The sequence below is a fragment of the Hyperolius riggenbachi genome, chromosome 4, assembly GCF_040937935.1.
Source record: "Hyperolius riggenbachi isolate aHypRig1 chromosome 4, aHypRig1.pri, whole genome shotgun sequence".
NCBI lineage: Eukaryota > Metazoa > Chordata > Amphibia > Anura > Hyperoliidae > Hyperolius > Hyperolius riggenbachi.
The window spans coordinates 472,549,822-472,571,284 of record NC_090649.1 but is presented as its reverse complement, the minus strand read 5'-3'; the positions used below and the strand labels follow the sequence as shown (position 1 = coordinate 472,571,284).

At 41.9% G+C, this 21,463-nt stretch overlaps 1 protein-coding gene across 2 annotated transcripts in view; it reads right to left on the bottom strand.

The window, feature by feature from the left end:
- Positions 1-10,964: 10,964 nt before the first annotated feature.
- LYPLAL1 (lysophospholipase like 1) overlaps positions 10,965-21,463 on the bottom strand; it is a 72,320-nt gene continuing 61,821 nt past the window's right edge. For both annotated transcript variants that reach the window (XM_068279685.1, XM_068279686.1), the window contains 2 exons: positions 15,739-15,854; positions 10,965-11,242 (listed from right to left, as the gene is read on the bottom strand). In XM_068279685.1, the coding sequence (XP_068135786.1) occupies positions 11,006-11,242; positions 15,739-15,854 (353 nt within the window). In that variant the 3' untranslated portion in view covers positions 10,965-11,005. The remainder of the gene's footprint in view (positions 11,243-15,738; positions 15,855-21,463) is intronic.

Genomic DNA, 21,463 nt, shown 5'->3' with positions numbered 1-21,463 from the left:
TGTGACAGCGCGGTGCTAGCCTATGCCCCCTCTATTGCTCTTCCGCAGCCAGACGCGTTCTACGCATGCATGGTAGCAATTTTTTCTTACTTTGCAAGTGCAGAGCGCTCCTGACTACACGTTGGAGGAGGTGTTCAGCACGGGGGTTGGGATGAGGGGATTGGGGGCTGGTTACTGGGGGAACCAAGCTGCGCTAGATGAAGGTGAGGGACCAAGAAGACTTCAGGGCCTGGAAGAAACCCCAGGTAAGTAAACGGGCAATTATTTTTTTTCACTTAAGGTTTCCTTTAATGGTAGAAGGTCTGCTCGAGTACCATGGATTGCTGAACACACATGGGAGTTGATTCACTATAATAAATAGTGTGCCTTATCAGAGTTAATGTGCCTTATCAGCGTAGCATAGCGAGCCTGCTAATTGGCAATGACGAGAGCTCCACTCGTCCTGCCCTGAGCCCCTGCGGGTCCAATCACTTAAAGGACATTATCCCCGCACTTTGTTCGGCCCAATAGGCTGCCTGTCACTTGACAGGAAACTTGACAGGCAACCTATTGGGCCAATCAAAGTGCGGGGATAATGTCCTTTAAAGTGGATCTGAGATGAACTTTTACTCATTGCATAATTGTGTTCCTTTCCTATTGTTTATAGGGCATTCCTCAAGCCAAATACTTTTTTGTTTTGGTTTTAATGCTCTAATTCCCTATAAACTAAATAAGCCACGCCCACAGTCTTTCAGAGAGCCAAGGCACTTTCAGACAGTAGCAAGGGCTCATGGGAGCTCAGCCTGGGCAGGAGGAGGGGGAGGTATTACTAGCCAGAGATTTCAGAGGCAGAGGGGAGGAGGAAGGAGGAGGGGGGGGGGGGGGGGGATTAGGTTTTTTTGCTCAAGATGCAGATAATCCTGCCTCTGTGTAATGTTTACAAACAACATGGCTGCTGTCATTGTATCACAGGAAGAAATATTCTTATTCTGTTAAAGCTGTTTGCAGTTAGATTTGCTGTGTAAACTATCTAAACTTTAGCTAAGATATATAGACAAGTTACTTGTTATAGTTAGTTTTTCATCTCGGATTCGCTTTAAGGCTAGGTGCACACATAGCAGAAACGCAAGCGTTGCATAAAACACTGTGTTTTTGCCGCTAATGGAAGTCTATGAGCCTCATTAAAAACCACATTAAAAAATGCATATGCAAACACGCATCAAAAACGCACATAATGAAAGGCAATGGAAAGGCAATGGTATGCGGTTTTCATGCATTTTATATGCGTTTTTGTAAAAACAAATTGTTTTGTGATGTATTTCTGCTTCCTGTTGTCTTATTAATTTGCATAAAACGCAATTGTAAAACGCATGAAAAACGCATGTTTCGTATATGCAAACCACAAATGCATTAAAATGCATGCAAAACACTGGAAAAAACGCCTCTGCACTAACGCACAAAAAAATATGCATGACATAAAACGCAGCCTTTCATGTTATGTTATGTTATGTTATGTGTGCACCTAACCTAAAGTAATTGGACCCGCAGGGGCTCAGGGCAGGACAAGTGGAGCTCTTGTTATTGCCAATTAGCAGGCATAAGTTTGTAGTGCTCGCTATGCTACAGTGACAGGCAGCCTATTGGGCCGAACAAAGTGCGGGGATAATGTCCTTTAAGTGATTGGACCCGCAGGCGCTCAGGGCAGGACGAGTGGAGCTCTCCCCATTGCCAATTAGTAGGCTCTCTATGCTACGCTGATAAGGCACATTAACTCTGATAAGGCACATAGCGTGTTGTTATAGTGAATCAACTCCACGGAGTGATGTGCTCTGCAGCTAAGATCCAAAATATGATCAGTCCTGATTTTATATATTCTTATTTAACTGAATGATTATGAGCCATATTTATTTCCTTTTAAAAAATACCAGTTGCCTGGCTTCCTGCTTGCCTGAAATCTAATCTTGTCTGAAACACCTGATCTGCTGCATGCTAGTTCGGGGTCTGTGGCTAAAAAAAAAATAGAGGCAGAGGATCAGCAGGATAACCAGGCAACTGGTATTGCTTTAAAGTAAATAAATATGGCAGCCCCCATATACCCCTCTCTTCAGGTTCCCTTTAAAGCCCTACAATTTTTCCTGGATGAAGTTGAAGTTTTGCCGTTGTGAAATCATGCATAAATTCTGCTTTTTAAAACACCAGTGTGATTTCTCAGAGATAAAATGAGGACAGATCAAATTTTGAATTTATCTTCAGACCACGTTTCCCTACACATGTTCAGTTGAGTTTGAGTTATTTCCAGTGGACATAAAAGACTACTCAGAACTTCTCAAGTTGGCCAACTTCTCACTCTTAAACTATGCTAAAATGAACAAACTTTTCAAGAGTTCTATAAAACCCCTATTTCAATGTGTTAATTACCCAAGTTCGTGACCATCAAAGTAAGTCTGATTGTCCCAAAATTGATGGGATTTCCAGGTAGCTGAAAATCTAGTAAGTGGTTTACTTATTAAATGATCAAGTTATTTTAACAACCGGGTTCAGTCGTCCATTACGTTTTTTTTTCCTTTCCAGAGAACCTTAAAAAAAAGAAGAAAAAATTGCTACCTGGAAGCATTCCTTCCTCGTACAACACAAATAGAATGACTGCATGTTTCCATCTTGAGTGAGTCAAGCTCCGTGAGTCACTTTTGAACCCTTCCATTGCCTCCAGCTGCTCCCCTCCCCCCCCCCCCCCCCCCCCTCTTACCAACTTTCCATTCCCAGAAGTTATCAGTGGAAATGGAACCTTGTTTTAAAAACATTTGGATTCTGCTCCAACCGGGCAGAAGGAAATTGTGTCATTGGCCCCTGAAGACCACTGATGTTCAAGCTGAAGTTTCTACTCAACTTTTAGTCTTGGAGAAAGAGAGGGAAAAAAAAGAAAAACATTTTTTTTGGAGTATGGAAATCCAATTGATGGTAAGGTTTTCTCAGGAAGTTCACACATCTGTAACATCAGTGTTTATTTTTGTCCATGCTCGATGCTGAGCAAAAATGCGATTCGTATTAACTGAGTAATGTTGGAGGGTGTTTAAATGGAAAAAGCGGGTCAGCTTCGGCAGCGGCGTACCTACTAATGAAAGCATGACTTTTCAGGGTTGTAACTCAATTCTCCTCGCCTCTGTTTTTCCCATCAATGTATGCATTTTGTGTTGCAGAAGCAAGTTTTCCAGGACCAAGAAAAATGAACTCTAAGAGGCTTATTTCAATAAAGCACTATAAAGAGCAAAGCAAAAGTGGCGTAACCCATAAAAACCAGGTTTGTTTTTAGTATTTTTCTTTTTTTTTGTGAATTCACATCGCCGTGAGATGAAATGACTGGCCACCGTAGGATACTGTATTTCAATAGCTGAGTTTACTGCATCAGCTTTAGTGTTGCCGACAATACATACATTTACAGACTGTATGTAAAAAATAACCCCCTACTACTTGCAGAGTTTGGTGTAAATAAGTGGGGATGAGTGTGTGCCGCGTCTTCAATCCAGGTTTAAGAAGTACAGAAAGTGTGAGCATGAAATAGCGATGAAAGGAAAAATGGCCACCGGGTGAAGCAGATATTACAGTCTAAATGATAAACAACACTGTGTATTGGGTGTTAAATGAAAACAAAAAAATATATTCAGTGGTATTAACGATAGTACAACTAAACCTAACCCTCCCCCTTCCTAATGCCTAACTCGAAACCCTCCCTTCCTGACGCCCTTAAACCCAATAAGTTTCACAAACGATAATTTTCAAAAATGAAAAATATTTCTAACACTATAACTTTCGAAATTTCAACACGATAAAAATATAAAAAACAATGTTTTAATGTTTTCAAAACAATAACAATTTCAAAAACTAAAACATTTTAATTTTCAAAACAATATTATTGGGCGCCCAATTACTGATATTTGCATTAGCGCCTATAGCAACGGCCAAATTGTCCACAAACCGCAGGCGCCCTAAATTTTATGCGTCCCAGACAGTCCCCTACTTTCAATCAAGTCAGGTTACAACATTTCACAGATACATACAAAGTTATCTTCATGTGCAAAATATACAATACTGTTTTTTTTATTACAGTACATATTTTTTTTGTTCCATGTTACAGTATTGTATGAGCGGTTATAAGTATTGTATGAGCTGTTATAAGTAATTTAAAACACTTTAACAGAATTGAAAACAACCAAAAAAATAATAGTATATACTATATGTCCAAATCCAGAGATGAAAGTAAATCATTTCTCCACGTTTCACATAGGACTCAACTTACAAAGAAATTCAACTCACAAACAATCTATAGGAAAGGAATCAGTTTTTAAGTAGGGGACCACCTGTATACAGAAGAATATGACCTCACAGAATGAAAGTACACAAAGAAAGAAGGTTACAGCAGAGAATATAGTATGCCGATAAAAAACAAAAGTTTTTTTTCAATTTTTTTTTTATAAATATTTTATCTACCTATTATAAATAGGTAAAACCTATTTGCCTTGGAGGGGACAGACGTTTGGGGGTTCCTTACGACTAGAGGGGTATCACTAATTCCAGTAAGCCGACACAGGTCCTACTTCCACAATGATGAGGGTAGTTAACTCCGCAAGCATGAGGTGGGGATAGGCTGCTTGTTCTTGACACTCTTTGCAAGAGTGGTGAACATTTCTGCCTCCTTGTACAGCATCCGCTCACAGAGGCGCTCACTTCTGAATTTAGACCCATTCAGTTATACTCCTGTTTGCCTGATGAAGCGGGACCACGCCTGCGAAACGCGTTGCACTAAGTGGAGTTAAATAACATTTTTGTTTTGACATATTGTGACTCAAATGAGTTTTATATTTTTGAGGGAGTAAGTCCATCTGAACATCCCCCTCTTTTAGATGGTTTTTAAACGTTTTTATTCTACTCTGGCGCCTCTGTACACCAAGCCTTGCTGAAATCTTGTACAGCATCCATTTAACTTCATGGGCTGGTATTATGCAGTAGGTGGAGCCCCACAATGGCTGTCTCAGACATTCTGGTAAGGCCGGCCTATATGGTATACAAGCAGTTAGTAGAGGCTTAGGAGGGGTCTATGGCAGGGATGCTCTCAGGATTAATAACGAGTGTTTAAGCACTCGAATTTGTGATTTAAATGAGCTTTAATTAGCTCAGGTGTGTGGCAGGGAGTGAAGGGGTTATTTACTCATAAGTGCGCACCCTCCCTGCGCTCCAAATAGCTTGGACGCATCCTATTGGTCGCATTGCAAGCCTCATCACAGCTCTCTGTGATTCTGTGAATATACAGAACAAAAAAGCAGAGCCAGAAGGGGGCAGGCTTGGGCTTGAAAAGACAGAGAGAAGACAGACTCAGCTATAATGATTCCTGAGCAAAGCCAGACTGAATGCTCAGCTGGTAACAGGCAGGCTGAGCAGTGAAGGATGAAGCAGAGTGCAGGGTAGGTGTTTTCTCTAATGTTCCCACTGATATATATGGTGAAATACATGAGGGTGCATCGCCTCTGGTTCACTTTAAACCTGAATAAAGAGGTACACAGCTGTAAGTAAGCAGAGCTACGCAATAAGTTTGTCAAATTTAAAAGTTTTTGTTCCAAAGTTAATTCTGATCATTTAAACGATCCGAAATTGGCTTTGAGAAATTGCATTCTTCAAATAATGGGTTGAGTTGGTCTTCAAATCTGAACTGGAAACCAGTAATATAAGTATATTGCATTACCGATCATAAACTTGCTTTAACAAGACTTAGGCATAAGTACATTTTATTGGCTTTGGGCCAAACTCTTCAGCTGAAAAACAGCATCAACGACAACAGAAAGTAAAAATCAGTGCATAAAAATGAAACCCACTTTACACCGCGTTCCGTTCCTGATACAATTTGTGCTATTTCTGCCTCTCCATCACATCATCAATTCTTTCTCATCATTGCACTTGGAAGAAACCTCCTCATTGCCCTTAATTCAACACCACTGTTAAAAAAAGAGCCATTTTGCTCCCCTAATAATGGTTTACTTGTCTAAATATGTTTTTGTTGGAAGGCCGGCTTTCTGAAAGTGAGTGTGCTTTATCGGCACGGCCTGTGCCAGACGCATGAGGCCTAGTCAGGCTCTACAATGGACAGGAGAGTGTTGTTTCAGCTTAGCACTTCATCTAATACTGGAAAAAATAAATGTATTCTGGTTTCGCTAAATGGTTCAATATGTTGTGGGATTACTTGTGTATTATGTATTAATTTAGGCCACAGAATCCTAGATTGTGTGACTTAAGTAAACTTGTAGGCAGTAAAATGTAGCAAACCTCTGAGGTACATTACTGCAGGCACTGTGAGGTACCGCGACAAGCCTTCCTGTGTAGATATGTTCTCACTTTCGGTTCTGCTTAACTGGCTGTAGGAGATTACGGTCAACAGAGGAATTACAACAATGTGCTGCCCTTGCATAGTCTCTAAATATACTATTTAGTCTAGGGATGGATTTCTGGAAAAGCCACAAAGACCTGGGCACATAGGGTGACATTTATCAAGAGTGAGACAAAATATTAGGTTTTTAGAAATCCGTGCAGAACAGTCTCAGACATCCTAAGAAATCACGAAATAGTGCAGATTCCTTCTTAAATTGTTAGGAATAGGAGGAGTTAGGAAGGTCTCTCAGGCAGCGCAGTGTGTGAGGGAAATTACAGTTGCTGAGGTAACCAATACATCTGCTGTATTGATACCTGCAGGCTGTGAGGAATTCAGCAAGGGGGAGGGGGCGGGGAGGAGCCCTTCATAAATTATGTCTAGCCTGGAGAACTATCTGGAGAACTGCTGCGAAGCACTTCTTAATCTGACGCAGTTAAGGGATGGATTTGCACTTTTCGTCATTGTAGTGCAGCTCTAGTAATCCACGCTAAACTGCCGCTATTACATAGGATTTGAGAAGTTTCTTACTATTATGCAGAACAGCTGGTTAGAACAGTTTTAGAAGTAAAATGTAAGTCAATTCTCCAGGCAGACATCGTATTACAGCGGTGAACAGTAGACGTTAAAGTGTACCTAAGACGAAAGGAAAGTATTTTTACTTACCAACACCATTTAACTTATGAAGAAAACGTGTCAGTTATATACTGACCCAAAAATTGTTTGATAATAAAGGTTGGCAACAACAGTGGCACACAGTCAATGATACATATGAACACAGTGGTCTCAATTCACTAACCGGCGCTAATACGGTTAGGAGGCCTTAAGAGTTTGTGGGCGCAAACCAAAGCGTTAGGTTGTTAGCGCCCACAGGACCATTTACATCGCGCGCAGTGCGGCTGGCCGGTAATAGTGTGCGGTGCGACGATAATGTCACACCCGCTGCCCTGTAAACGTTGCACCCGGTGAGCCGAAAACAGCGCATACAGTGCCCCCCCCCCCCCCCAAGCGGCGTTAATGCGCGCAAAGCTACATTTCGGGCATTAAGTGGCTTCCGGTTAGTGAATCAAGCCCAGTGTCTCACTATGAATAGGAATATGCTATATAGTATCCCCTAGGCATAACATACAATACCTCTTAACATATAGATGAGGTGCTCTACCTAGTATCAAATAATATACCGGAAGCACCCAGCCATCACTTGCAGGAGGTAATCCATGTATATCAATATTTGTTCAAGGATTAGAACCACTCACAGAGAATAACTGGGTACGACCAATATGATCAAAATAAACCTATTTTGATCATATTGGTCGTACCCAGTTATCCTCTGAGTCACAAACTATTACGCTTGCGCGGTACTGGGCGCACAAGACAAGACAAATAACACTTATATAGCGCTTTTCTTCTGGCGGACTCAAAGCGCCAGAGCTGCAGCCACTAGGACGCGCTCTATAGGCAGTAGCAGTGTTAGGGAGACTTGCCAAAGGTCTCCTACTGAATAGGTGCTGGCTGACTGAACAGGCAGAGCCGAGATGCGAACCCTGGTCTCCTGTGTCAGAGGCAGAGCCCTTAACCATTACACCACGCATGCCCTACCTGATTGTGCTTCCATGGCCAGGAGCATTCTGTGCATGCGCAGCTCGTCAAGATACGGGAATGAGATTAGGTGGAGAGAGAAATGTAATGGATAGTGGTGCTCATCACAACCTCAAAATGACAAATCTGTAGTTTTTACGACCGAAAATGGCATGTTTGAGGTGGAAATGGTCACTTGTCATTAGTTGCGATGACAAATGCTGATTTCGAATGCACTCATAATTGGACTCAAAGGCACTCTTAATTTCGATTACCAGTCATAATTTTTGAGTCTCAAAACTAGGGAAATGCCATTTATCAACATGTAGATACATTTTTTTTATTTTATATATGTTCAGAGTGTGGGAAGTAAAAACAATAAATAAAGTGGGGTTCTCCTGGCCACGGATGTACAATCAGGTAGTGCATGCATCCAGGATTGCGCAGGTGTAGTAGTCCGTGACTCAGCTAAGTCGTGAACGGGGCTCTGCATTCTCGCTACCTCAGTCTACATGGGGGAGAAGGGGTTAAAGAGGCTTGGGAGGAGGGACCCTTTTTTTTGTTATTTCCCACACTCTGAACATAATATATATATATATATATATATATATATATATATATATATATATATATATATATATATATATATATATATATATATATATATATATATATATTACACACACACACACATATATACACATATATATATATATATATATATATATATACACGCATACATACTATATACAACAGTACAGACCAAAAGTTTGGACACACCTTCTCATTCAAAGAATTGAAACTATGGTGGGGTGTCTCAGCACCCTATAGGAAAAAAACACAGGAGACCAAAAACGGGAGCCCAGTAGTGCAATATGTTTAGTACATAAATTGGTGAAGATAATAGATAAGATAACTATTCACAAAGGTGGGTTGCATGGGGCAACCGACCACAGAAAGCAGGTGGAGACAATGAACCCAACTCCACTCGGGGTGGTCCTGACCAGGACCTGGAGGTGGTTGCTCTCTTAGGAAAAACAACGGGGACAGATGTCCACCGGGGTGTGGACTACCGGCAGTCTGTACCCACCCCTCGAACCGTAGCAGTACGGGGGTATACTATGCACAATTGGAGGAAAAAGGCGCCCTGATTTGATAAAAGCGTTTAAAAATAGCTTTAAACGATAAAGGATATGAGGTAGCTTACCTCAATGACGAAATCTCTGTAATTTATACAAAAGATTTTTTTATTTTAGCACAGGCAACGAGTTTCCCTATGTCATATGAACTTATTCTTTTGGCACTGCTATTGGCCTGAGGAAGCGGGCACAGACCCGTGAAACGCGTTGCCTGTGCTAAAATAAAAAATCTTTTGTATAAATTACAGAGATTTTGTCATTGAGGTAAGCTACCTCATATCCTTTATCATTTTAAGCTGTTTTTAGAAGCTTTTATCAAATCAGGGTGCCTCTTTCCTCCAATTATTCTCATTCAAAGAGTTTTCTTTATTTTCATGAACATTGTAGATTCACACTGAAGGCATCCAAACTATGAATTAGCACATGTGGAAGTACAGTACATAACCAAAAAGTGTGAAACAACTGAAAATATGTCATATTCTAGGTTCTTCAAAGTAGCCACCTTTTGCTTTGATTACTGCTTTGCACACTCTTGGCATTCTCTTGATGAGCTTCAAGAGGTAGTCAACTGAAATGGTCTTCCAACAGTCCTGAAGGAGTTCCCAGAGATACTTAGCACTTGTTGGCCCTTTTGCCTTCACTCTGCGGTCCAGCTCACCCCCAAACCATCTCCATTGGGTTCAGGTCTGGTGACTGTGGAGGCCAGGTCATCTGGCGCAGCACCCTATCACTCTCCTTCCTGGTCAAATAGCCCTAACACAGCCTGGAGGTGTGTTTGGGGTCATTGTGTTGTTGAAAAATAAATTATGGTCCAACTAAATGCAAACCGGATGGAATAGCATGCCGCTGCAAGATGCTGTGGTAGCCACGCTGGTTCAGTATGCCTTCAATTTTGAATAAATCCCCAACATTGTCACCAGCAAAGCACCCCCACACCTCCTCCTCCATGCTTTACGGTGGGAACCAGTCATGTGGAGACCATCCATTCACCTCTTCTGCGCCGCACAAAGACGCAGTGGTTGGAACCAAAAATCTCAAATTTGGACACATCAGACCAAAGCACAGATTTCCACTGGTCTAATGTCCATTCCTTGTGTTCTTTGGCCCAAACAAGTCTCTTCTGCTTGTTGCCTGTCCTTAGCAGTGGTTTCCTAGCAGATATTATCCCATGAAGGCATGATTCACACAGTCTCCTCTTAATAGTTGTTCTAGAGATGTGTCTGCTGCTAGAACTCTGTATGGTATTGACCTGGTCTCTAATTTGAGCTGCTGTTAACCTGCGATTTCTGAGGCTGGTGACTCGGATGAATTTATCCTCCGCAGCAGAGGTGACTTTTGGTCTTCCTTTCCTGGGGCGGTCCGCATGTGAGCCAGTTTCTATGTAGGGTTTGATGGCTTTTGAGACTGCACTTGGGGACACTTTCAAAGTTTTCCCAATTTTTCGGACTGACTGACCTCCATTTCTTAAAGATATATATATATATATGCACACATTTATATATAGGTTGATACATTGTCATTTTTCCGCATTTAAATATAGAATTTTTCATGGAACTAACATGGATTGCTCACAACTAAATAGTGCGCATGCGCAGAGCGTCCCTGGCCACGCAATTAGGGACGTGCTTCACCAGGCAGCGCCTGCACAGTCTCCACTGACTCTCACGACCAGGAAGTAGCTTCAGAAGGTCTGTGCACGAAAATGGAGGGAGACGGAGGAGAACGGGGTTAGCAGCAGGCATGAGGAGAGCCCACCACACATGCCTGCTCCCCCCGTTTTGGATTTATTGTATGGGCTAAGGTGTCCTTTAAAAGGAAAATAAATATGGCAGCCTTAGTGCAACAGAAAGACAACATTTGACAAATGAATACAAAGCTTTATTTACAAAACAATACATTACAAAGTATCAGTAGGTGTATCTGGCAGCTTCTGCTTAATCCAGGCCTTCAGCTGCTCCAGCTCCTGGACACTGAGTTCATGATAGAGGTTTGGAAAGCTGTGGAATGATGAAGGGACCCCCAGACCCTTCAGCAAAGTGTGAGTTCTTTCTCCCCATTGATGGAAGACCAGCTCATCGGATTGTCCATGGCACTGGAAGAGCTCAGGAATGTTCTGCTGATGCCCCTCAAGTTCCTGTGCGAGGAAATACAAAATGACTTCGAGAACAGGTTCAAAAAGAGAAATAAGATTGTCTTTATCATACTGCCACCTCTGTTTTCCAAAACTATCCTTTAAGACTGGTACACTTGCTTGAGTGTTCTCAGCTTTATCTGCACAGCAATTATTTAAATTACAAGACAATCTGGTAATTTGTCCTGCAACCAGCATTGTTATGAATTAGCTTCAGTGAAGTGTACATATACCATTCAGTGACAGTTCTCTTGGTTTTTGCTGCGTTTAATGTTTTAGAAAAAAAAAAATAGTTTTTTTGAGTTTCATTTCACTTTGAAGGGCTGTGTAATTTCAAATATTCTTACTACAATGGAACTTTCACAATACAGCACTAACTAGGCAGGTCTAAACAGACCCTTTTCAAAAAGTTAGTGTTGCCTCGCACTCACTACAGGATCAAACCTTCAAAAAGCAACTCCCAGTGAAAATAATGTAATAAAAAAGTGCTCAATTTTCACAATAATTATGTATAAATGATTTAGTCAGTATTTGTCCATTGTAAAAGCTTTTCTCTCCCCGATTTACATTCTGACATTTATCACATTGTGACATTTTTACTGCTGGCGGGTGAAGTAGCTGCTGCTTGTTTTTTTGGCAGTTGGAAACAGCTGTTATTTTTCCACAATGCAACAAGGCTCCTGCAGTGTGATGTCAGTACCTCACAGCTGTGAGGCGCTGACATCACACTGTGGGAGGGGTTTCACCCCAAAATCAGCCATACAGAGCCCCCTGATGATCCTGAAAAGGAATAGGTTTCTCATGGGAAAGGGGGTATCCGCTACTGATTGAGATGAAGTTCAATTCTTGGTTACGGTTTCTCTTTAAGAGGGAGTGCTACTGCCTGAAAAAAGGTGATGATGCCCTCTTCAGATCTTCACTGATGCTGCCTGTCTGAATCACATGGTGTCCTACGAGTGCTAAGAGGAGCTCTGACTCCCATTCTTTTCAATTTGACATTGCGGCAGACAGATGATTGCCTACGAGCAAATCTTGCCTTGATAAACGGGTCCTATGTGGCTCTGAAACGTTGGCGTTTTAATACACAAAATTAACCACTTTACCCCCGCCCGTACGGATTTCTCCATCCCTTTTTCCATCCTTTAACCCCCAGGGACGGAGAAATCCGCACTTTCCGCGTTCCCGCCGCTGTCCGTGCTCCCGCTCGTAATCACGCCGCCCGCCGCTAGCAAACACGCCGCCGCCCGCTCGCCCGGAGATCAATGAACGGGAAAATCCATTCCCGTTCGTTGATCTAAGCCCCACAATGATCCGCTGCTCTCCGATGGGCAGTGCGATCATTGTGAGAAAAAACAAACACTCACAGCCTCCTACTACTTCCTGCGAGCGTCCGGAAGTTGCAAAAAGTTACTGTTGCCATCTTGTGGCCAAATAGTAAAACTACACCCTAAGCATTTTTCACATAGAAATAAATGAGTGTTACACAAAAAATTAACTCATTACCTCCCACACTCCCCATTTTTTTTTTTTTGTAATTCAAAAATTTACAATTAAAAAAAATACATAAATAGTTACCTTAGGGACTGAACTTTTTAAATATTTATGTCAAGAGGGTATAACACTGTTACTTTATAAACTATGGGCTTGTAATTAGGGATGGACGCAAAACTGAAAAAAATGCACCTTTATTTCCGAATAAAATATTGGCACCAAACATTGTGATAGGGACATAATTTAAACGGTTTTATAACCGGGACAAAAGGGCAAATAAATTTCATGGGTTTTAATTACAGTAGCATGCATTATTTAAAAACTATAATGGCCGAAAACGGAAAAATAATTATTTTTTTCCCCACATTTTTCCTATTTTCCCATTAAAACACATTTAGAATAAAATAATTCTTGGCATAATGTCCCACCTAAAGAAAGCCTAATTGGTGGTGGAAAAAACAAGATATAGTTCATTTCATTGCGATAAGTAATGATAAAGTTATAGACGAATGAATGGAAGGAGCGCTGAAAGGTGAAAATTGCTCTGGTGCTCAGGGGGTAAAACCCCTCAGTGGTGAAGTGGTTAATAAAGGTACATATTGGATGTGCCAGCTCTCTGCTTTATTTGAAGGTCTGTTGACCCTGACATAACCAATAAGAGATTGTAATCTGAACCTTACTCTTTTGCTACAGTCATATGTGTGTACTGACAATTGCTATTGGGATAATATAAGGACATGAACGTCTGAATTTAAAGAGGAATTTTAGTGAAAATAACATAATTAATACATTTGTTTTAACAATATATCACCTAATAAAGTCCCAGATTTCTGTGTCCACCATCTGCATTCGTATCAGTAGTAGTGCGCATGCAAACCAGACAGCACCAAGTGCCATTCTCTATAACCACACCCCCTAACAATGAAAACGGGGTTTTTTTTTTTTTTAATAGCTACTGGTATACATATACACAGAGGGAGAGACTGGTTGTTCGGCAGTTAGAAACAACTCTTATTTCCCACAACGGGGTTCACAGACAGCAAAACTGTCAGGACCTGGGTCATGACATCACACTGTGAGAGGGGTTTCTCCACAATATCAGCCATACAGATGATCTATTCGAGAAAAGGTAAAGATTTCTCCTGGGAAAGGGGGTATCAGCTACTGATTGGGATGAAGTTCAGTCCTGGGTTATAGCTCTTTATCTGTGACGATTATTAGATGTTAAATTTCGCTGTCATTCATACAGTAGATCTTGATTATCCGGCACTGACGGGGATTGGCAGATGCTGGATAAGTATGCTTTCTGCTTGACTCGATGTTAAACATAGACCTAGTTAATACAGTACTATACCCCACTCTAGATACACACCATGGACTCTTTATTAAATGCTAAAATACAGTAATTGAAAGTATATGAACTTTGGGGGAGCTGTGGAATCCAGTCTTTCGACACAGTAGAGCCTACAAACAGCCTAAGTTGGCCTTCACCACTGAGTACTGCAGGTGACTTGTGCTGGTTGGTTGAGTTTTGGATAACCGGGGCTCTACTGTATTGTATTTTGCTAACTAGAAGTCCCAATGTATGCTAATGCGCTGCATCTTTTATAACTCAAATACAATCTCTAGCGGTAACAAGCCCTAATTAACCATTTCAGCCCGCAGGTTGATTTTACCTTATGGACAAAAGGAATTTGCACATTTCAAAGCTCCTCCCTTTCATTCCTCAATAACTTTATCATTACTTATCACAACGAAATAATCTATACCTTGCTTTGTTCCGCCACCAATTAGGTTTTCTTTAGATGGTACATTATGATTTCATTCTAAAATGCATTTTAATAGGAATAATAAGAAAAAAAATGGAAAAAAATAATTTCTCAGTTTTTGGCCATTATAGTTTTTAAATAAAACGTTTTACTGTGGATAAAAGCTACACATTTTATTTGTCCATTTGTCCCAGTTATTGCAACGTTTAAATTATATCCCTAGCATAATGATATAGTGCCAATATTTTATTTGGTAATAAAGGTGCATTTTTTCAGTTCTGGGTCCATCACAAATTACACGCCCACAATTTAATAATAATATAGCCTTTTGACATACAGTAAAGACCAAAAGTTTGGACACACATTCTCATTCAAAGAGTTTTCTTTATTTTCATGACTATGAACATTGTAGATTCACACTGAAGGCATCCAACCTATGAATTAACACATGCGGAAGTATAGTACATAACCAAAAAGTGTGAAACAAACTGAAAATATGTCATATTCTAGGTTCTTTAAAGTAGCCACCTTTTGCTTTGATTACTGCTTTGCACACTCAGTTGTTTCACACTTTTTGGTTATGTACTATACTTCTACATGTGTTAATTCATAGTTTGGATGCCTTCAGTGTGAATCTACAATGTTCATAGTCATGAAAATAAAGAAAACTCTTTGAATGAGAAGGTGTGTCCAAGCTTTTGGTCTGTACTGTACATATTTAAAAAAATGTCAGTAGGTGTAATTTTACTATTTGGCCACAGGATGTCCTTGCGCATTATTTCCTATTAGTGTACTATAAGTATGCAAATAGGAAGAAATGCGTGGATGTGTTACTTCGGAAGTGACACAGGCATCTCATTGATGCTAGAGATCACAGGGACTTAGAGGGTAGATAAATGAATGGGAACAAAATTTCCATTCATTAATCTAACGATCAGCGGTGGGAGCACGCGGGAGGGAGTGCGGCGGCACCATTGCTTCGTCATCTGAGAATGATGACTGGTTTTGAACAAAAACAGTGATCGTTCTTGCTGCAAAAGTACGGATTGGCTCAGGGAACTTCTGTACAGACGTGAGTCTCGCGTCCCTGCGGCTGTAGCAGCAGCAGCTTGGGACATGAGACTTACGTCTGTGCGGAAATAATGGGTCATTGGCCCATAAAAGAGCTCTGGTTCAGCATTACAATGAAGTTATATCAGCAGCCAGGAGACACAGCCTGACCACTGTGCTACTCATTACCTTGTAAACAATAGAGTTGTCATTGAGGAAGCTAGAGAGGGCGAAAACCCCAGCAACATCTTTATGGTATCGATACGCCAAGTGCATCGCCATGCCTCCGCCCATGGAAAACCCTCCTGGAAGAATGAAAAATCGGGAACGGTTATAAATCAGGTGTCAACTAATAGATCAAGTATTAAACTACAGCAGAACATAAAAGAAAAAAAGAGACAAAAGAAACAAAAAAACATACCACACAATATAAAGTCTTTATTCCACATATAGTTGCTGAAGAAATCCACTGCTCTGTGTTCTGCGTTTGTTTAGCCAGATTAATTGGTCTAAGCAGCTGTGAGTAGACTGCAGGAACTTTGTCAAGGCAGCTCTACCCATACAGTATAAAAAAAAAAAAAGTTCAGAACGTGGGGACCAGGAGGGGTTAATGATTGCAATACTTTATGCAGGGAAGATGTTAACCCCTCCTGGTCCTAAAGTACAGCAAGTAACCCTCCTGGTCCCCACTTGCAGCCATAAAACCACTTATTATTCATTTCTAATTCCCATTTTCAGATCTGCTATAACCTACAGTTCAGTGAAAAGGAATGTTTCCGGCCATATCTATAATACATATGGTTGTCTTGGAGAGAAAAGACAAAAGTTACTTATCGGTGACGTTTTTTCCGGGAGTCAGGAGGACATCACCCTACAGAGAGATAATCCCTCCACACTCTGCTGGACAGGAATAGGTTAAAAACTTTTAATGTATGCATGAGTGGCAACATAAAAAGCTACCATTAAAGCGGGATGGTCAGCCACAAAACCAAAAATTCTATTTAAACACTGCAGTGTGTTTAAAATGCTGCCAGAAATCCCTCTCTGAAAGTACAAGCTCTCCAATCTATTCAGGAATCTCTCTGCGGTTATTATATTTTCTCAGTCCCCCAGGCTCTTTTCTGTGCCATTGCCAATGACCCTCCCACCTTCCTGCTTCTCGCTGATTGGCTGAGCAGACTGCTGCCTAGCTGAAACATGATCCTCTGCTCACTCCTGTTTACAAGCAAGGCTGACGTGACTCAATGATTGGAGGAGAAAAGAAAAAAAAGTTAAGGGAAGAAATCGCACTTTCTGCAGCCAAGTTCAGGGGACACCCCTCCTTCAAAACCCGATAACTTGGGAACTGAGGATCACACCAACTCGGGACCCGGTGCAACAGAAAGCTGGGACTTTCAGCCTTCCAAAAATGGTCAGATATTCCTGGGGGAGCAAAGAGAACATAAAGCTGCCAAACTTTCCAGATGGGATAATACGCAAGTAACAAATAAAATACTGAAAATCCCCATGAGGAGATGGACTAGTCCTAAACCTGGCTGTTCTGTCAGATTTCTACTACCTACAGTACGTGAAAGCTGGATCAGCCGATTTCGGCCGAAACTGGGCGCCCCCTATAGCAGCAATGCTATGATGCGCGCCCTGCGTAGAGGTAATTCGGGGCTCTGGTGGCTGTCAGACCCCAAATTACATCTCCCTCCGAGTTGCGACAACTCGGAGGGGGAATAGTATTTAACGCCGCCTCTGAGTTTAGCGGCAGCGGTAAGAGCCGTCATTCGTCTCTCACCGCGCCGAATTGATATGCACCCCATAAAAGCAACATAGGAGAAAAGTCATTTATAGCACATTTTACATTGGGGGAAACGTACTTCTTATTTATATAGGTTTGCATGTATTTTCTATTTTAAAATAGTTCTTGATAGTGGTTCTTTAATACATTTGCTTATTTATTTTACAATTTTCATTTATAAATAATTTGGTCAGCGTTTGCCATTTGTAAAATCTTTCCTCTCCCTGATTTACATTCTGAAATGTATCACCGGTGGCAACATGTTTCGTCCTGTCAGGTGCATCTCTGCTGAATGTTTGTTTACTGAGTGTTTCAACGCCAGTACAAAAATACACCTGGTCACCCAGAATGCTCAGGGGAAGAATTCAGCCTAGCTAATTAGCCAAGGCTAACCATCACTGGGATGGCATAGCTACATTTAATATAAAGAAAAATATAGATATAGGCGGGGTTTCTGACGCTGATACCAGGTCAAAGTGGGTATCTTTAATATTTTACTGCATTCCTACTGTACTATATGTCACTACAGGGCCTCTTTAATCTTTCTTAGACAGCTATAACAGTTCCCTTATGATGATTATTCATTCCCTGAGTCGGACTTAAAGAGAATCTGTACTCTAAAATTCTTACAATAAAAAGCATACCATTCTATTCATTATGTTCTCCTGGGCCCCTCTGTGCTGTTTCTGCCACTCCCTGCTGCAATCCTGGCTTGTAATTGCCATTTTTAGGCAGTGTTTACAAACAAAAGACACGGCTTCTAACTAGAGTGTGATAGGCTTGAGAGTAGCTCAGTCTCTGACTCATACAGAGCTTGGAGAGGGTGTGTATAGCTTCTGCCAATGACAAGCAGTGCAGCACATTCCAGCCTCAGCCGACAGAAGATTAGATCATATAAAAGAGATAACACAGCCACTGTGCAACTAGAAAAAGCTGCAGTAACACAGACCACATTAGAACAGGTATAGGAACTTATAGGATAGAAGAAATAAGGCTGAAAATTTTGTTACAGAATCTCTTTAACATTACTGTAATGCCAAAAGAACAAATTAAAAAAAAGACAGAAGATGAGGTCAGGTGTTACAGCAGCAAATGACTCTGTGCCAAAGGAACCCCTCTCCGCCCCAATTCCTCTGCCAGCAAGGTGCCAGGGGGCACAGCGACAGGTGCCGTTACAGTCCGTACTACAGCCCAGGGCCCGCTTCCCTCATGACGGCGTATACTTTTTACAGGCTGTTGCGTAAGCCACTTCATCGAATCAAGCTATTGAAATCTCATTACTTCAAAAGACCAAAAAAGTTACATTTTACACCCAGTTAGTCACCATCTGGCACAGCAGCCTAAGATGACTCAATAACGATCTTGTAGAATGCAGTCACCTCCAGAGTTGATTATTAAGCAACGATACAAAAAAAGGGGGAAAAAAAATGCAAATCCGGGGAAACACAAGGAAAAAAAAAAGAAGAAGAAAAAAAAGCTTGTTCCCTCTTTAAATGTAATTTTCCACGGAAAAAACCTGCGGCGTATCGTTGAACAGCGGTGCCGTCCCAAGGTATAGACCGCAGTAAACTCTTCGCAGACAGTGATTTCAATAAATATTTATGGCTTGTGGCAAAATTTTATGATTCACCGGGGTTGGATTTCAGCGGCCAGGTCGACGTTATGCATAAAACACATGCTTCAAAAAAAAAAGGATTGCTCTCATTCCTTGCGCGTGCGATCACGGCAACAGTAATATGTGTCTTCCTTGGCCCTGCGCAAAAAAACTAAAAATATGGTGAAATAATGACTTACCGTCTTACGAGGAGGCCCTGCTCCGCATTTCGTAATGTCTTAAGATGAACAGAAGGTAATTTCCTGACAGAAGCCAAGTCTCTCTCACCGTATGACATCAGCGCGAGAGGAGGCAGACTGTCCCAATGTGTTCATTCCAATCAGCTTGGATAAGGTTTTCTATGTATTACATCTTTACTGATCTCCCACAAATGTGATTTGTATTAGATTTAAAGGGAACCAGAGATGAATGTTTCACACAAAATAAAAATATCAGTCGATAGCTTGTAAAGAATAAATGTTCTACCTGATCATTTCGCTGCTCTGGTGTGCCTTTTTGAGTGTTTTTTTATCCATTATTGCTCCAGGAAAAATCCAATATGGCCGCCGGCTCATATACCTTCTGCTTCTGGGTTATGAGTTGTTCTGGATGTGCTGTCTAGGCTCTATGAAACTATAGTCAAGCAGGGCTGCTGCAGCCTTTCATCTGTGTGCATTCATTATTCTGGTATGCTGTGTGGCTGCCCGTAGGAAGTGTCTCTCATAGGAATGAAACTGCACTGACTGCACAGTGCACACAGATCACACTTGTCTGTTTCAGAGCTTCTTTCTCAGCAGAGCAGCTCCTCTCAGTGATCAGAGCTCTGAGTATGCAAAGCAGGAAAGCTGAGCCAGGAGGGGGCGGGCTTGGGCTTGAAAAGACTCCACAGTAGACTGACTCAGCTAAAATGATTCCAGGTCAAACCTAGACTGCTCAGTTAGGGATTCTTGTCACAGCTGATAACAGGCAGATTGAGCAGAGAAGAATGAAACTTAAAGCAAGTTAAGTGTTTACTGTCATGTTCCCACTGATAAATGTAGTAAAATACATGAGGGTGCTTCATCTCTGGTTCTCTTTAAAGAGAACCTATAAGGAGGCGGAAGTCTCTGGATCCTAATGACGAACACTGCCATTCCAGCGCAGGAGACTTGGGCGCAGCAGTGAGTAACTTCAGTGCCGTCAGAAGACGAAGTTACTTATAAAACACTATAATTTGGCCTCTAGCAATTGCTGGAAGACGAATTATTTCATTCCCCACCATCCATGGCGGCCTGGAGGGGGAATAATATTTAAAATCAATGGGAATTTGTGCAGGAGCAGGATAAGCCAGTCTCCTGCGCTGATTCCTCTCGTACTCCCTAATGAGGCTTCCCCATCCTCCTGAGCAGCGCTGTGACCCCCGGACAGCAGCAGCAATATTTCTCTTTGCGATCCAGAGCAGACACAGTACCAGCTTCCACCTCGAGCTTCGAATGAAATAGCCTGGACCTCTCTACTGCGCAGTGGTCTTGGGCCTGTGCAGTAGTGCGAACCCGATCGGGCTCTGCTATTTCTGCCAGTGCCTGAGGGGGAATCTGGTACTGCGCCTGCACTGGATGGCAAAGGTAAATATTACTGCTGCAGGCGCTACTGCACCTGCACGCATCGATGGATTTTCTGTGGGAAGCTAGCCCTGGATCAGGGCTACACAGGAACAGCGGGAAGCCTCAGGATCCTAATGAGGGTGTCCGCAAACCCCCCCCCCCCCCCCCCCCCCGAGGGAAATACCCTGTAGGAGCACTTTTTTTGTCTTAAAGAAAACCTGTAACGAAAGAAAACCTCCCCTGGGGGGTACTCGCCTTGGGTGGCTGGAAGCCTCCTGATCCTATTGAGGCTTCCCCTATCCTCCTGTGTCCCATGGCGGCAGCGATAAAGCTCTCCGAACGGCGAGGATGTAAATATTTACCTCCCCGGCTCCAGCGCAGTATTGGCTCTCCGCTCGGAGATAGGCGGAAATAGCCGATCGCTGTCGGTCCGCTCTACTACGCAGGTACAAGTCTCCTGTGTCTGCACAGTAGAGCGGACCCGACAGAGATCGGCTATTTCCGTGCTGAGAGCTGCAACAGCGCCCCCCGCTGGAGCCAGGAAATGTAAATATATTAGCCTTGTCAAGGGAGGATTCCGGGACACTTCGGGGGAACCAGTGCTGGACTGTCTGCAGCTACAGGGGAGGGGAAGCCTGATTGTGACCCTGAGGCTTCCCCCTACCGAGGTGAGTACCCCCCAGGGGAACTTTTTTTTGTTATAGGTTCTCTTTAAAGATTCTCTTTAAAGGACATCCAAGGTGAAAATAAACTAATGAGATAAACAATTGTATCTATCCTCCTTCTTCAAAGAAATTGCCTTTTTAGTTGTCCCACTATGTTATTTTATATTTAAATCAACTTTTTAAGCTTTTACTGTTTCAAGGCCTCTTCTCAATGACATGCATTGACGCCAGAGCTAAAATCTATGAACTATTGATTTTTTTTTTTAATCTCTTTCCTGCTCTCAGA